The 18572-nt window shown below is 44.9% G+C and overlaps 1 protein-coding gene across 2 annotated transcripts in view; it reads right to left on the bottom strand.

The window, feature by feature from the left end:
- SCNN1G (sodium channel epithelial 1 subunit gamma) overlaps window positions 1-18572 on the bottom strand; it is a 56104-nt gene that overhangs the window by 20008 nt on the left and 17524 nt on the right. For both annotated transcript variants that reach the window (XM_085629496.1, XM_085629494.1), the window contains exons 2-7: window positions 11856-12186; window positions 7925-8249; window positions 5569-5765; window positions 5077-5180; window positions 2850-3013; window positions 796-894 (exon numbers count right to left, since the gene is read on the bottom strand). In XM_085629496.1, the coding sequence (XP_085485622.1) occupies window positions 796-894; window positions 2850-3013; window positions 5077-5180; window positions 5569-5765; window positions 7925-8249; window positions 11856-12175 (1209 nt within the window). In that variant the 5' untranslated portion in view covers window positions 12176-12186. The remainder of the gene's footprint in view (window positions 1-795; window positions 895-2849; window positions 3014-5076; window positions 5181-5568; window positions 5766-7924; window positions 8250-11855; window positions 12187-18572) is intronic.

Here is an 18572-nt window from a genome sequence, read left to right as displayed (position 1 = left end):
GATGAGACCACGAGCACATTGTCATTTGGGAGATACTTCTCAAATTGACTGATTCTGGGAAAAGAAATTCCCCGGGCACAATGTGCCTTAGTTATTCTGTGTGAGGTGATCGGTATGAGGCACCTAGTGGGAAATACTCTTCCTAATTACTGCCACTGGGGGTGATGAGGCCACGGAGAGCAAGCGAGTCAAAGGCTTCTGCTTGCACGGGTTTGTTACCCTTGGACAGAGACCTTGACCACAGTCTGACTTAGAAATTCCTCCTTGAGATGACCATGCTGGGGCATGGTAAGGTCAAGCACAGAGACTTTACAATTACTGTTCCTTGAGCAGACCAGAATTGGAAGTCCAGCCCCAGAATAGCTAGCCAGATGGCTCGATGAAATAAGCATTTGCTGCTGACATCTTTGTATGACATGCAGGTCATGAGTTCCAACCGCAGCAAGTCGACTCATCCTTTAGCCTTCTGAGGCTGGTACCATTTGCTGACAGTAACACCTTTCATTATTACAGAGCTTAGAAACATCTATGTTATGTGTTTTATTAAAAAATATATAATATTAACATGTCTGGATGATCAAAAAAATGGCTCAAACTTCCCTCACACAACTTCATAGATAAACCAAATCAAACAGATAAGTCTTCACAGTGGTCCCATTGCTCAATGATAAGTTCATTGAAGGAAACCATTGGTCAGAGGCTACAGGTTTTGTACATGGTGAAGGGCATAGAAGTAGACACCGACTGACCATTGCTTGCATCTCCATCTTACCTTAAATCAACAGAATCATTTACCTGGTAGGAGTAGTTCTTGTTGTAGATGTTGTTCACCGGGATGTCAGACCCGTCAAGCGTGCAGTCGCTATAGGGGCTACTCAGCTTGGAGGATTCCGTCTAAGACAAAGAAAGAGAAGCAAACAGTGGCTCTTAAAATGTCTTCTTAGACGCAATGAATCTCAATTCTGCTTACCATTGGCATTTCTGCACGCTACGTGTCAGAGAGGACTAAGGCGACCATAAGGTGACATGTTAATGCCAAGCCAAATTAAAGAAGCAAGGACTGGGAGATTCTTTGATGACTCCTTTTCTGTTGGCAAGCAATGCTCTCTCAGGAACTACAGCTTGCCGAATTATGTTGTTTTGGAACAGGATTTTATGATGACTGCAGATTAAGGACCCTATTTGGAGTTGTGCGGAGTGAAATTCCCTTGTGGACTCGCTCCACACATTTATGAGATGGTTGCTTTCCCTAAACTTGAATCTCCCACACATGGGTGCACTGGACCCTTTTTACCAGGTGGAATATTGGACTGATATATTCACTTTAGGGAATGGGCTGAAGAGCAGTCTGGCCGCTGGCCAACCCTGTAGCAAAACATGGTGGGAGTGCGTATTGCTCCCATCTGCCGCAAGACATCTTCACTTTCCCTCTCTGGCCCCCCTCAAACCTTATGGAAAACATGCCTGCCCCACACAGGACTCTTTTAGGTCTTAAATACCTACTCATAGCAGTAGGCAAACTCAAATGGATAAGGAGTTATTCTTGGTAATTCTGGGTACCACACAGTTATTTCACATGCTATGGAGTTTAACTCATGCAGAGATCCAAGTGTTATTGGAAATTCTGGCCTCATAGAACCCGCACATACAATTACTGGGGCCTATATATGTATTGTGCCTTTTAGTCAGTTTCAGTTTGGGAAAACTGATTTTAGGGAAAAGGGAGGACATATCAATCAATCTAAATATTGCACCATAAAGGGAAACATCTATTACCACGTGGGCATTGCATCTCAATGCCTTTCCATCGCGGGTAATACAACGCAAGTCGTTACAACGACTTGTGCTGGATGGCGCTCTAACCTTAGGAATAGTATGATTTACTATTCCAACACCTTCCCTACTGTACGTAGACTGGTGTCGTAATAGTAAATCATACTATTCCGAAGTACAGCACCCTCCAGTGCAAGTTGTTGTACCGCTTTGCATTGTAAAAACTACGATGTAATGTTCCGCGATCATTTTAATCGCGTTGTAATGTCACATATTACACTATAAATATATATATATATATATGACCACATTTTAATCCATTTGCACATTCTGTGTGCTAACTTTATCCAGCAAAAGAAATATTTGGGAAAGTTGAATTAATCACATATAAATTGGCTGTCAATGCCAAAAGAAGCCATATGGCAAGCCAGCCTGGAACTCAACCCATATCGCCAAAAATTAGACACATTTAAAGAAATAAACCTAGATGTGTTTTCAGAGTTTTTGTTGAGCTAGCGGCCAGCCTTTAGTTTACTGTAACTAGTCATATCACATTTGTGATAACATATTGGTGCAACTTAGAAACATTTGAAGTATCCTATTGCAAAAAGTGGAAGATGTAAATTCTGGCTGGCCAGTCAGGGAAGCCCACATAATCCCAATGTTGGTAAACAGCCTTCAGGGAGACCATGATCCCAGAATACATCTGTGTATGAGGTAAAGCACAACAGGAAGAAATGAACTGTATTTTACTCCCACCATTTGGTGCAGCAAGGGATAATCGATAGAAATCACTAGCATCGTTCCCGCTTGAGACATGTGCCGATCCTGTCAATCAAGGACTAAATTTCAGGGTTAGAGAGATTTGGTTGTGTGTTGGGCTAATATTTGTGAAAGCTGGTGCAGTCCTTAAAAAATAATCCCCACCTCCCCACCCGGCATAACACTTGAAAGTGCCCCCGGGCCTGGCAATTGCTTGCCCATGTAGCTACCAATGAAGATATTCAAGACTCTACAAATGCAGTTTTCTAGCTGTGTATTGATTTTACAGCCCTCTTTGGAGAGGAGTCACTCACCAACTGGAGCCCAATGGAAGTTTCCATGGCAGTTTCAATGTCGGTCCCAACATCTTCCACAAATGGGTGTTCACTTTGGTCGTGAACCAGGATTTTGGCTCCAGCGGATACTGATAGAAAGGGGTTGTAGTCTGCCTCGTCAATGTAGAGGATGACCTGTAAGCCTAAAACAGTGCAAGAGAAAACAGAACAGAGTTAAAATCTATTGGTGGGGACATAACTTTGTTAACAATAGGTCCGGCTTTTCACTCAATTTAAGTCCGGCTAGAGGTAGAAAAAAGCACTAAGGGTCTGTTTTAGATGTTGGCGGATGGGATACTCCATCACGCACGTGACAGATGTTCCATACGCTGTAATACAAGTGCCGTAGGATATCATGCACTTTTAATACGGCAGACGGGATATCCGTCACATTTGTGATGGAGTAACCCATCCGCCAAGATCTAAATCAGACCCTAAGGCTCTCTGGAACAGATATGAGCACCTGCGTTGGCTTCCAGCCACCTTTGGATTCCAACCCAGCGGATCTCGATGGAAACAGAATGGTGGTGATGTTTCTTACTTTGGGTTTAGGAGATATTTTACAGCAATTATGCTTTCTTATTGCAAAATGCCTTCTTTAAGTTGGTGAGAAGTGATGTTTCCAGGATTTCTTCCAGCTATCTGTGAATAGTTGGCCTTCTCCTGCCGGATGACTCAAAAACATGCCATGCACTCATGTTTTAGTTCACTAATGTATCAATACCCTTCTCCAGAGGGGTACGGGATGCGATGCTCACATTTATGCAAAATGACAGGACCCTTTACACCGTGATACTCTTAGGAAGTTATCAAACAGTTATAAGGAGCTCCAGACTATACCATTTTGCACCGGGAGCAGCCTGGGTGTCATGTGCTTGCTGTGAGCAAAGAAAATGGGCCCCAGTCAGTATTACAATAAAGATATAATTGGTGTGCAATGGGCCAATCACACCCCAGGACCTTGGTTTCACTGCATCTACTGCACTAATGATGCTGCACCCTGTTTGTGAGTCTCCAGGTTCACCATTCTACCTGCCATTGACAGGAAATATCAGTCCCTCTCCCTCATCTCTTTCCTCCCTTTCATGTCTTCCTTTCTATGCCCTTCCTCTTGTTTTCCTCCTTCTCTCCTGTCTCTCACTCGCTCTCTTCTTTCCTGATATCCTTGTTCTGTCCCCATTTGTCTCCTCTTCCCTTGTCCCTTTTGATTGTTCTTGCCTCCTTTCTCATACTGTCTGATCCCTAACTCCTCTCATTCTGTACTTTCCTCTCCTACTCTCCTACGGTCAATTTATCCTACTTACCAGAGACCAAGCTCGAGGTGATCATTGCTGCATGTGGGAGATTTTTTTAGAGAGTGCCTTGTACACTATAGTTTTTAAAGAAAGAGTTAGTTTGAAGTTTATTTATTTGCATAAGTTAATTAAAACCATTACATTAAAATAAAATAACATTTAAAAAGAAACCATTGTTTGTGAAGCTTAAAAGTTCTGATAAGGTGCAAGACATTATACATTATAGAAATCTTGGCATTGATTTAGACACCAGGTGTTTGGAGAGGTTGTTTAGCAGCATGTTCCCCTTACTACTCCACTACTGAGTGGAGATGGGCTCGCTCACTCGGGCGCAGGTGCTGGTAGTCTTGCGCTCGATAGCCAGGTGAGTACAACACAGTGGGAAGAGAGCATCTACCCACACTGTGATGTGGTGAGGGCTCTACTTGTATGATTGGTTTTGTAGGGATACGATAGACTCTGGTAAGGAGAAGGAGTTTGAGGTAGAGGGGAAGCGAGCACTTGTTGCAGCATAGATAGTAAAAGTATAGGTTCTTCTCTATGTTTTGTTAGTGTGTGATGACACAGGAGCTCTACATGGAGGATGAAAAGAAGGACGTGGATCAGGGGTTTGGAAGGACAGAGCAAGACGGTGTACAAAGATCTTGTTCATGGTCGAAACCATAGTGACGTTTCAGTATTTTTCCAGGTCTGCAGGGTGGAAACACAGGCTCTGGGGAGGACAGAAACAGGCAGCAGGCTTCTGGGGAAGCATAGTGGTCGATGTGAAGGTAAGGTTCGATTCACAATAGAGACAAAAAAGTGAAAGCAGGATAAAAAAAAGGACATTTTAGCATATGATACAGAGTTAAAGATCCCCAACATGGTGTCATCTTGAGCGAAATTTAATGGTTATAGGAAGGAGCCCTCACCGTAGCTGCTGCCGCCGGTAGACGTACTCATTATGTTCCCATCTTCACCGCTGTTGAAGGTGTAACAATTTCCATATTGTGGGTGATGGAAAAGCTTAAAGTTTCTGTAAGAAAATAAAAGGAGGCAGTTCATTGAATGCCCGTGTCATGGTCAAGGCGTATCGTTGCCCGCTGTCCCCCGACACCATGATTGCAGCCCCCCGCCCCTGAGGATGCGCGCCCCACCACCATCCAATGGGCTTCCTTCTGCCATCTCTGGAGAGGCAAGAGCTTCTCTCTTGCTGTTCTCTGGGACTGATAGCTCCCCCCGCTCATCCCATGAGATTGTGAGTGTTCTCCATACCACCCAAAGGCCTGGTGGGCTGTCTCCCTGCCCAAGTGGCTTGTAGTAAGAGTCCATGTGTGTCTTCTGCACTGGGAAGTAATCAGAGTAGGGTTCTATCTATGAGCTGATGGAACAAGGATCAAGAAGTAGCGTTCCCGGCGTCTCACCTGGAATTGCTGCAGGACATCCCATTGAAGAAGCAGGTAACAATTAATTCGTCCGCGGTGTAGCCCATCTCAATCTTTTTCTCCATTGGAACCTGTGCCATCAAGTTTGTGTAGTGGAGATAGTACCACTGCTGGATGGCATTCACACCCGAGCTGAAGGTGTAGGTGGTACAGTCTGAAGCATTGAACTGATTACACTAATTTAGGGAACAAAAAAAAATCAACCTCAGTAATACATCCCATCTTTGCTCTTTCCGAAAGACTAAATTGTGTGAGATTCTGTTATCCTAAAGGGAAAATGTTCTATATACCAGATCAATGCCTGGATGCCGAGCCATCAAGTACTTGAGCTGAAAGGCTGTGTATCCCTGGAGGAATCACTTGAAGTAAATAATAGAACATGTGACTGCTCTGTGTCCATGTACTGAACCATCAAAGCCCACCCAGGTCAAATCACAAAGAGCTGTATATACCTGGACACGTCCTAAAAGAAGTCATAATGGAAAAAGTGCATTTATCAGTCTTCCAGACACATTACTCAATGAGCCCTGGGAGAAAATCTCTGTATCTGTGTGCCAATGGCCATTACACAATGGCTAATTGACAAACAGTGCCTGATTCCGGTGTTGGTGAATAATTAGTGGTAAATGGTCCTGCTGAGGAACAGCTATACATGGCTAGAATGGCATTTAGACAGAATATCGGAAACAGAAATATTGCGAACCAAAATATTGTGTCAAGAATATTGAGCGCACCAATATCGTGAAGGGAAGTTTCCATAGGCAAGCAAAGTTTACTATATTTAACTCCATCTTCAAGGTACATAGATATAGAGCTAATAATAGTAAATCTATACTCACTAATTTGCACTTATCTTCTCAATATTTTGGTCCTCGATATTGCTGACACAATATTATGTCCACGCAATATTTCTGTTTCCGATATTCTGTCAGTGATCCGGCTAAAACTTTGAGAGTTCCAGAAAAGCACTTACCTGTTGATTCAACCTGAAGACCCAGAGTGCCCCTCTGGGAGGAACCTGAAAACTGCATTCGGCAAGAGTATCGCACTAAGCTTCACACAATGATTTGTGGATCCATCCGCTAAAGTCTGGGGATCTCACCGAGGGGATAAGGCACATCGTAAGGATAGTCCATTGCAGTCTTGAGCTATAGCAACTTTGAGAACATGCAAGTTCCTAATTTATTTGTCTGTGGAAGCTTTTCTTGCCTTGTGGCATTTGTGCAGGCAGTGTTGGTGGCAGTATTGTGATTAAAATCTTGTTGAAATAGGTGTTTGAATTGGATGGTAGTGATTGAGTTTTGAAGGGGCAATATTGTGAGTGATGTTGCAATAGATCTGAAACACCCCAGCAGTTCTCATCAAACAAGGCGACATTCCAGAACGTCTGTTGTTGGTGATTGCCAGGGATGCAGGAGTGGTTAAAGAGAACTGCTTTTTAATTATGGCCAAGCGCCAGGTGGCCCTTCATTGGAGGGCGATCCCACCGCCGACAGCTAAGATTTGGATCACCAGTGTAACACACTGTAAGACACAACTGGAGACATACTGGGAATTGATGCCGGTGAGGTCCCGCCCCCGTGACATCTGGGAGCCGTTTGTAAACTGGCTAAACACAGTCATCATAGACGACCTTTAACGTGACTCAAGGGGAATGATAGCTCATAGCCGCCTAGAGCCGTGAACTAACCGCCCTCCACCACTGTCCACACCTCATATTAGAAGACCTATGAATGCCATTGCACAACCTGGTAATATACTGCTGAGGTGTATAACTGCTATGTGTCTGCATACGGATCTTGCTGCTGTCCTACCACTGTCCTGGTGGAACTGAGTAATGTATTGGTGATTGTTTTGTCTGTTTGTGACTTACGTTTTTACAAATGCCCAAAAAAAGGCAACCACTTTTTCCTTCACACTGGATTGCCTTTTGAAGGGAAGGCCCACATGTGTCGCACAGGAAGTGCTGTGGGATTTTAAAGGTAGCCTTTGGAGAGGTGGGTGGTGCTAGTATATCTCAGCGCACTATACCACAAGATTCCTCTGGTTGTGTTTGAAGGAGTGGGTGCCAATGATTGTGTTGAGATTGCTAGTTTTCAGGATGATAGCTGTGTTTGGCGAACCCTTGTAGTGAGAGAGTTGTAGAATGGGATGGTTGTGTTTGAAAGGGAGGATGGCATTGTAGTATTGGGCTGTAGAATATTGTGGTGTGTGTGTTTGAATGGGCTGGCTATAGTTCTGTTACAAGTATTGCTTTGGGCAATGGATAGGGTTATGTCACCCAAGGGCATTCTTGCTGAGTAGATGACTGTCTTGTTAATTCCTATGCACTCACCAGTTGGAACCCAACAGTTTTCTTGGGTACTGGCTCGGGCTCGGGCACAGCTGCGCGCTCCCCATCAACCATACGGGACTTCATTCTACGCTTCCTTCCACTTGGAATGTCTGACACAAGAATCTCGTCCCCCTTTATTTCTTCAATTCTCACTAATTGAATTTTCTGGAGCAATCCTTCAGGGTCATAATCATTCCCACTGTCATGCAAGGCATCAGTGTCACGTCGCTGGCGGATGATATGATCTGTATATCCATATAAATCCTTCAAGTTCGCGATGGTTTTCTCTTCCAGATTGGTCAAGTATGGTTTCACTTCACTGTACCTACAGAATCAAATCACAGGTCATCACTTATGGGTGCAGAGGCAACATGCAGCACAAAGAGGCAAAACATATGCTCTCAAAGGTTAAAAATCAGAGGTGTGCAATAATTATAGCTGTCTGACTCCAGGGGCATGCAATAACTACAGCACTGGGAAGACTGAACCATCTGATAACTACAGCAACACTCACAATACAGACGAATTCTTGTTCTAAAACATTCAGAATACAGACGACTGTGTATCTCTGGTACTCAAACTATAGAGGTATGCAATAAATGTAGCACTCCATGCCTGTGGTGATAGTATTTTAATTAGTTTTCTGTGGATAAAATTGTGGTTGGCAGTTGGCTGAGAAACTCGGTTTGTGGGTGAAAAAGCAAGTTTTGCAAGTGCATGAAAGCATTGTTTAGTGGTTTAAAGTGGGCCTTACCAGCATTTTTTAAAAGGAACCGGAAAGTGTGTATTGGGCCAGTCGTAAAAAAGGAGATTTTGAGCTGAAGCGGTACCCCAGTACCCCTCAACACATATCTGTTTCAGCCCTAGCGATTGTGCCTGGTTTTAGGGTCACACAAGCAGGCCTCCACCCTCACACTGCACAGCCCTTTAAGTTTGGGGAAGAGACCCCAAGGTAGCAACCTCCATTTGGAGTCCACCCAGCTACTCTAAGTCTTGCGCAGCCCAGACAGAAAGTCCAGAGTGAAAGATGGTAAGAGCAGATAGCTTCTGCTGAACAATTTCGCTTTAAATGAGTTGTTTTTGTGAGCATGCAACTGTTTAACTTGCTTTTCTTTTTCCACATACTTTATTAAAGTTACTAAAGGGCAAATTCGACCTTCCAAACATGAAATTAAGTAAATAGGACACATGAACTGAATACAATCCCTAGCTTAAGTGTGTGGAGAATGCCGTAATCTGCTTTCTGTGGACAAAATTGGGCTTGGCTGTGGGATTAGCAACTCGTTTTAGGGTTGAAAAAGCTTGTTTTTCGAAGTGCATGAATAATTGGGCCTGGCTGCAGAGCACACCTCCCTCCCACCTCACACAGCCCTTTAAGTTTCAGGTAATGTGATTTATAATCCAAGGGTTTTTATAGACTTCTGCATCTGGTTTCCAATTCACCCCTTGAGCTAGGCTTATCACTGGTCTTAAGGTTTGGCTGCTGATTGGTTTCTAGGGTTCTTAGTGGACCTAGGGCGTGGCTACTGATAGCTTGTTAGAGATAGGGTTCTGATTGGTTGCTAGGGTTCTTGGTGGACCTAGGAATTAGTGCTTGGTCACTGATTGCTTGCTTGGGATAGGGTTTTTGATTGGTTGATTGGGCTAAAGTTCTTATTGGCTATAGGATACAGGGTTACAGTTATGATTTTTTAGGGTTAGCGTTCCCATTGGCCCAAGGTCACCTGGTTACTAGATCTATTTAACCCTAGGGCTCAGGGTGCCCAGGTAAAGGACTGCAGGTTAAGGGCGTTGCCTGCTTGGGCCTGGAAAAGGCCCAGGGCCAGAAACTCTCCATCTCCACCATAAGAGTTGTAAGTAGGCAACCACTCACATCTTTATCAACTAATACTTCCTAAACTCTGCCTATACCAAATACACAGCCCTCATACACAATCTCCGAGTGACTTTAACTACTAAATAAATCTCCTCATCATTCATCTGACTTTCTCAAAAAACAAAAGCAGCTACAGCAGCAATACCACACAACCTATCGCAAACAATACAATTGAAAAACCAAAACTCGAATAAATAGCAAGCACAATGTCAGGAGGAGGCCTGGCTGTCATCCATAAAAACACTGCAAATGACAACAATTGAAAACCTCAACATGGACGGCTGTGAATCATTGGTGATAAGATGTCCCCCCACTCCAACCATAACCTACTCCTTCTTTGTAATATATACACCATCATGCAGCATATTTAACAATGTCTTACTTGTGACAGCACCAACACCCATATGGGCCACCCAAACCTTCCTAGGAGACCTCAACATATGTCTAGCCACAACCACAGCTATCACTACCAAACCCTAAGCCTTTCACCTCCAACAAAACCTTTCTGGCCCAACTGACTACGTGGGACACCTTTGGATGTTATATTTGCACCTTTAAGATAAAGCACAGTTACAGAAATCTCCCTCGTAAGCTGGGGTGACCATAACATCATTATGTTCAAGATCAATACACCTTTTAATGACAAAAATTCAAAGACACCAAAAACCAACAACAAATGCTCATATAGACAATGGAAAAAACTAGACATCCACGAAATCAAGACCCACCTTAAAAGCACCCTAATAAACATGCAGCCGAAAGACATACAAACCTTCTACAACTGGATCTCTACTGCACTGGAAAAACAGATACCAACTAAAATCACATCCAAGGTTGACCCTAAAAAGACACCACGTGGCATAAAGACAACATCAAAAGAATAAAAACACAACTCTACATTCTACAATGTAAATGGAGAAAATCATGATATGAAACAAATGCACACCACACCACTATAACAGAGCCTACAAAAGAACTATCAGAACCACAAAAGGCAACCACTAGTCCATGTGCAGAATTGAAGCAGACTGTCATTCTAAAGAACTGCATAAAATTCCAATAAAAAATACTAAAACACAAAACACCACAAATACAAGACGCCTGCGTCAAAGTCTCTAATGAATTGACCTCATACATTAAAAAGATTACCTAAGGAGAATGTGGACACAAGCACAACACATGACTTAACCACCGAGGAAACAATAACCATCCATCAGTGCACACTTTCAATACCCTGTCACAAAAAGATGTCCCTAATAGCATCATTGCAGCCAGACCGCCAGGATCACCTTCAGACCTGGCACCACCAAAAATCTTTAAAGCTATCCTTTTCTGAACCTATGCAGGGGGGGTAGCCACATGAGTACTGAACAAGTCCCTGGAAAGACTAAAAGCTCCTACATTAGACCTCTCATCAAAAAGAAAAACCTTGACCATCTGACCCACGAAACTACAGGCCCACATCAAATTAAAACAAAAATTCTTAGGAATTCTTTTTTAGAGAGCAATGTGTACTCAGCTCTCTAACTTTACATAACATTATGGCTTAATGTCAGGTCAACAATCCGGCTTCAGACCAGGCACAGAGTCAGCCCTCATGTCCATTTGGAATTAAATAAAACTCACAGTGGACAAGAGCCAAGTAGCTGCCTTGTTGCTTCTTAATTTATGAGCGGCATTTGGCACTGTCCAACACCGCTTGTACTACAAAGACTCCACGATCTCAGGACCTCATTGACGATGAATTGGCATAGGGCGGCACCTCAAGTCTTCTTGCTGTATTGCCCTACGTCAATGTGAAAAGGCAGGAATTCACCTTATTTACGAAATACAGTGCATTCCTGTCCTTCCCCCCTGTGCTGGCACACAATTGGCTGCCTAGTGCTAATGCAGACACCCTTGCACCATGCTGCAAGGATGCCTGTGTTGCATGCAGGACTGTTTTTGTGCAGCAAGGATCACCTCAATCCCTCTAATAATAGCTAAAATAAGAAGGAGAACAAGAACCACACAGGAGCAGTGTCACAGCACACTTTCGAGAGAGATGCTTCTTACTTGTAGGGGTTGAGGTTGCAAATGGTCACCGCAGGAAAGTCCAGCTTCTGGAAGTTGACGGTGATGGAGACCGTGACGCTGTAGAAAGACATGATCAGCAGTGCACACTGCCAGAAGATCAGGCCCACGGACACCACGGTCAGCAGGATCCAGATGAGGCGCCGCAGACGCCCCTTGGACACCACAATGCGGCGGCACCCGTGGGTGTTGGTGGTCAGGCAGTACCACTGCATCAGCTCGTACAGCGTGGGTGCCTGCGGGCCCGTCACGGGCAGGGTCTTCCTCAGCTTCTCTTTGAGCTTCTTCTTGTGCTCCGGCATGGTGGAGGCCGCTGTGGAGAAGAGGAGCAGAAAAGAAACTCAGCTCGTGGGCTCAACGTGGACAGATACAGGTAACACATGTGAGAATCAGCTGCCCTCAGAGACACATTCAATCAGTTTATGGGAACAGAAGAGAAACTGAGGCCGTGGCCTACACGCGGAAAGACACAGCCAATACAAGCAGCTGCCTTCAGCACACAATCGTTTCATAGAAATAGAAGAGAAACTGAGATCTGGCCTTAATGTGGAGGGATACTGCTAACATATGCACAAGAGACAGCTGCCATCATTGACGCATCCAATCAACTCATGGGAACAGCATAGAAGCTGAGTTTGTGGTCTATATGTAGTGCGTCACTTCCAACACATACATGAGAAGTACCGGCCTTCAGATACACATATGTAGTTAAACACTTCTAACATATATATGAGAAGTAGCTGACTTCAGAGACCCAAATGTAGTGAGACACTTCAAACACATACATAAGAAATAGCTGCCTTCAGAAACACATCCAAGAATTTCATAGAAACAGAAGAGGAACTGGGCTTATGACCTACATGTAGCACTAAAGTGCCAGCACACACATGATAAGCAGCTGCCTTCAGTGACACATCCAGTCAGTTCATAGAATGTTTGAAGAGGGACAAGTGCAAGAAAAGGCAGATAGTCTGTCAATGGCATTACTACTTCACAATCACAGCTGTGGTAAAGGTGACATCACGTAACCTTTGACCTCTGACTGATGAACAGGAAATTACATCAATCAACATTTGATTCTCCTCCCCTTTGGCAGTCACTGCATGTTTTAACAATTTTAAGTGCACACTTGAAATTACAGCATATTCTTAAGCAGACTTTGGTGAAAAATTTGACAGGAAAAGTGAAAATGTAATTAATTAGTAGACAAAATGTATTAGAAATAAAATAACATTGTCAAAGTTTTATACTAGTGCTAACATTCATTACAAGACTTCACTCAGTTAAGCATTAGTGAGCAATGTTAAGTATAAACAAACATTGGCAAAGCTAATGGGTCTGCCTTATAACTAAAATGCAAGGCTGGTCTATCAGCTTTGGTAGAGCTTGTATGTTGTTGACATGAGCTCTGGCAGGAGGAAGGTGGCAGCTGACTGTAGCAGGAAGGGCAGTACTGGGAAGATGAACCAGAGACAACAGGGAGGGAGGCTGGTGCTCCTGATGGATTCAGGAGGCTGCAGGAGGGAGGGAGGTGGAGAAGGAGGGAAGGAGTGTGCAGTGGTCTGTAGAAGGGATGGCTTTGGTGGGGATGTAGGGTGTCAGGGAAGGAGGGACTGCAGAGGTGAGTGATGCAGAAGCAACACGAACTGCGCAAGGGATGTAACTGTATGAAGGAGTGTGGCTGCAGGGGAGACCGTGGGGGAGCTGAGATGTGATGGAAGCTGGAGGAAAGAAGGCTTCAGGAGACATGGAATGTGCTTGTTTTAAAAGGGAGCAGTGTGTATCTAGATAAAGGAGACATGCTGATGGGTTCAAGAGACTGCAATTGAGAGGAAGGGAAGGGGGTAAGTGGATATGCAGGTCTGAAGAGGAAGCAGGGTTGGAGAAGGAAGGAGACTGCTGCAGAAGCTTCTGGAGGCAGGGTGATGATACACGTAGGATGCAGAAGAGGAGCAGCAGCAAAGATGGCTGTTTCGGCAGGGACAGGATTACAGAAGAGAGGCAAACAGACACAAGTTACCCGTGAACCAGACACATACAGCCCTGTCCAGTTTTTTTCTTTGAATTCTGGGACTTGTATTCTTATTGATCCCATTACAAAAACAGGACAATCTCCAAACAAAAAAGCCTGGACTGGACCAGCACATCACACATGGACCTGGGAAACCTGTCAGCAATGCAAATAATGCAGTGTAGTGAACATGCAAGGTACAGGATGTAAGAGGTCCATGCAGGTCCTCGGTGTGCGACTGCACAAATGACAATAGTGGGGTGCTCTGGAACCCACGTATGGTACCCCTGAAAATGCCCATCAATGGCTCTGTGGTAGGCAGAGTGGTATTAAGGTGTATGCAGAGTGGCCTCAGTGATGCAGTGCCAGCAGGATGTAGGCCACATCCTAGGTACTCTGTAGTAACATACAGACCATTGCAATGCATCACGGCCGTCATCATAACTGAGCCGGTAATCTCACCCCTGCTAAAACAGAGGTTTGCACCTGGTTGAGATTACAATTTGTGCACAAATTCACACAGATCCAGGAGTAATTCGCTGCCCAAATATTAGCAGGTAAAATCTGGCACCATTTTTGTCATGAAATCCTGTAATATTCTGCTGCTCAGAATGGGGGGAAACTGGGGGCATTAATATCAGTGTTTGGTGCACCCAGAGGAACTTCATTATTAAAGAGAGTGAGCCAGGAGTGACCTGTGTTGCAAAGAGTCCCTCGGTCTATCTATACAATGAACGAGATCCATGTCTCAACAAGCAGTCTACCAGGGCTTCAGATATTGGAACTACTGTTGCCAGAGGAGAAAACGAAAGTCACATCCCCACTTAAGTGGGAAGCCAAAGTCGGCCTGAAAGCTGCAACTGCCACAGAAACATCATTGCGAATATACTCAGCCGAGATGCTGCAACCGCTATGCCTGATCACCTGTCTGCAGCTGGCCATGAGGACTGACACAGCCATGGATTGGTGCGACTGCCAAGGGAGTTTACTCCGTAAACCCTGGACCGAACAAGGCTGGCACCGCAGCTCTCATGAAGAAAGGACCAGCGCAGTAAGTGTTTGAGCAGATCCTGCAGAAAATGTGCATATTAAGCTGCAACACAACCAACAGCAGGTAATGGTGGGGCTTAGCCTGCATACTAGCATAGAGAATGACACAAGTGGCAAGACTGCTGTACCACTTAAGACTTTTTTGTACCACTTAAGACTTTTGAACCAAGGGTTGAAAAAAGACAGTGAACGAGTGGCTACACTAAAGAGTGATATTGCTTAAAATCATCTGCACATAGACATAATCCTTGCATATTCCATATAGCACTGGGAACTAATGAGACAGGCACTCGACCGCAGAGGGGAGGAGAGTGGTGTTACCGAGAAGGCAGGATGCAGAACTTCACTGGTAGATGCCACTGATCACAGTCCTGTATTATGCTCTTATCGTGTCCAGGGAGTACCTGGCCTGGCAGTTCGGTCTGGACTGTTCCCATGGGGCACAGGGTCAAGACTGATTTGCATATGGCTGGGTCCAAACTGGGGTGGCGTAGTGGACAAAAGAACAATGGATTTAATCCAGATATTTTGACTGGGGGAGAATGTTTGCATTGTCAGCATTCCGTCCATCATTTGTTTGCTGTAACACTTATCGTGTCGTGTTGTGCAGCATTTAGTTTTGCTATGTGATTAAAGTACTTTCTTTATCCATAATTAATAAGCCCAGGGCTTCTCTCCCTTATTATGTCTGCTGGTTGACTTTTGGGCTCTGGCTTCCTGGAGCCTGTAGCTGTACAACACAGCTGGGTTGGAGAAAACAAAGTGCGCATGTCTGTTTGGCCGGCCTACGACGGCCGGGCCAAACTGACATGAGCACTTTTAAGTGCACACCACGCCTCCTTATTGTGATGCTCCGTCACGGTGGCCCACCCCCGCCCTAACCTCGGCTTGCAATGGTAGGATTAGGAAAGGAAAAAAAGGTGATAATAAAATTGGTTTTATAATCATTTTATTTTTCAGTGGGGCGACGCTCCTCCACCATAACAGAGGAGCCGCCCCAGTACATCCTTAAACAGACAGGCATGTCAACGCTTGGATTAACATTCCCACCTCCATGTTAGGAATGGCAATCTACATCTGAGCCCATTGAACAGTGGTGGGCATGGTTTGTAATGTTATAAACGTACATTCTACATAGTTCTTGCAGTGTCCAGATGCTCGTATTACCCCACTTACTGGCACACATTTCATCCACTTTGAAAGAATAAAAGGATGAGCTGGCCTGCCGAGGACAGCAACACGCCAGCTGCAGTTTCAGTGCTACAGGTGCATGAAACCACCGAGCAAGCTTCCATTGTTGATAGTGGGGTGTTTGTGTCATTGCTGTCAGTGATCTGCAGGGGCACATCCTTCTGCCCCCTTTGCCCCTCCAACTGGGTTTCGTAACACAGAAAGTGAATTTGCCTTTTCTGTCTGCACTTCTTCACATTCTTCTGTTTCTTTCTTGCCTGTGTCCATAGAAGGGGAGGGGCCTGGTCTGACAACTTGAAGAAAATAAAAATATATCACTCCATGCCAACCTCCCACCCGAAAGAAGAACAGAACCACCATCTGGTTGTCTCCAGTTACTCCCAGCCCCAAAAAGTTAAGTGCCAGCAAATAAGAGAGTCGAGCGCATGACGTCAGACAGAGGTGGGAGGGATCCCCGAATTGGAGTAAGATGACTGCTCTTTACCCTATTTCAGGCACTGTTCCCAATTGGGCGTGCCAGAGCAGGGAGAGGAGGCGACATGGCTTGCCCTCAAAAGCCTGCTTGGACAGAAATTCGAGAGCAGCTCCATTCCTTACCGGGGAGGTGGCTGTGACATGCTTGGAACTGACTGAACGACAGACTACGTAGCAGGGTCGGACTGTGACAGAAAATAGGTCCGGGCACCAAAATGGTCAATCAGATGGCTTAAAAAAGCGGCCCACATTTGCAAATCAACAGAGTTTTGAATTTGTAAAGACAGATGTATCTGTATTTTGCAAGGAATAGGATAATTGCATGTATTTGTTCATGGTAATCTGAACGAAACCAACAGTAAAAAAAAGTCCAGAAGACCATAACAAGCTTTGGCAAAGCCAATAGGTCTCGCCAGTGCAAGAGCTACTGGCTTTGCCAATGTGCTTTAGCCATTTTGCACAGCAGTACGGCTGTTGTTCAGCATGGCTTAAGGTTAGTGGTGTAGAGGAGAGTGGCGTGGAGTGTCACAGAGTGGAATGGCGAGAGTAGACTAGAGTGGAGGGAAATAGAGTGTCATGTATTGGAGTGTCGAAGAGTGGAATGGCGAAGAGTGGAATCGAGTGTTGTAGAGTGGAGGGGCAGAGAGTGTTGTGTATTGGAGTGGCATAGAGAGTAGTCGTGTACAGTGGTATACTGTGGAGTGGCGTAGAGTAGAGTGGACTGGTGTAGAGTGCATTGGCATAGAGTGTTGCAGATTATAGTGGCATAGAATGCAATGGAGTAGAGTGCAGTGGCGTAGAATTAAGCTGCGTACAATGCAGCATCGTAGAATGCAGTGGCACAGATTAGAGTGTTGCATAGTAAAGTGCAGTGGTGCAGAGTAGAGTGGCATAGAGTGCAATGGTGCGGAGTAGAGGAGAGTGTCATAGAGTGCAGTGCAGTAGAGTGGTACAGAGTATAGTGCTGTATAGTGTAGTGGCGTAGAGTGGAGTGCTACATAGTGCAGTGGCATAGAGTGGAGTGATGCAGAAGAAGAGTTGCATAGAGTGCAGTGGTCTGGAGTGCATTGGCGTAGAATGCAGTAGTAGAAAGCAGAGTGACATAGAGTTCAGTGGCATAGAGTGCAGTGTTGCAGAGTAGAGTGTTGTAGAGTGCAGTGGTGTAGAGTGCTTTGACATAAAGCGCAGTACATACAGTAGAGTGGTGTTGCAGAGTGGTGTAGAGTGAAGTGGTGTAGATTGGAGTTGTGCAGAGTAAAGTGGAGTGGCTTAGACTGGAGTGGTGCACAGTGCAGTGGCGAAGAGTGCAGTGGTGCAGAGTAGAGTGCAGTGGCATAGAGAGCAGTGGTGCAGAGTAGAGTGGAGTGGCTTAGACTGGAGTGGTGCACAGTGCAATGGCGAAGAGTGCAGTGGTGTAGAGCAGAGAGGCGTAGAGTGAAGTGGCGTAAATAATTATTTATTTACATTGGCTGGTTCCTCCGTGCGATGATTCGTCCTATAACCGGCTTGTGCAGGCTCGCCTCGGGATTGCACGCCAGCCACCCACAGGTGTGTACTCTAATCTATGCGGACAGCATGCCATGTAATGTTGGGAGGTAGCTTTCGTAGAGGTAATTGTTTCTTGGCATAATTGTTAAAAAGCTACTTTTGTGGTAATTGATTCCAAGCCTCTGTGGTATGCGAGCACCTGGAGAGGTGCAGCTCATCATTAGGAAGCTCAACCACCACCTACCGCTTCCCTCGCCTCGGACAAATAAAACAGCGGTGCTTTGTTTACACGTCGCCAATGAGAGTGGGACGCGGCCCTAGTTTGAGGAAGTCCTAACTTTTTGGAGAACAGTAAGTTTACGATGAAGAGGTGCACGCCTACGACTTCCATGAAATTTATCCTTTTTTTTAAATTCACAAACCTCATAAACCTGGGTAAGAAATTCCAGGACTTTCATAGATTTATGTGGTGGTGCCATACCTTC

The sequence above is a fragment of the Triturus cristatus genome, chromosome 10, assembly GCF_964204655.1.
Source record: "Triturus cristatus chromosome 10, aTriCri1.1, whole genome shotgun sequence".
Classification (NCBI taxonomy): Eukaryota; Metazoa; Chordata; class Amphibia; order Caudata; family Salamandridae; genus Triturus; species Triturus cristatus.
Note: the sequence above shows the minus strand (reverse complement) of the source record. Positions and strands in the feature narration are given on the sequence as shown.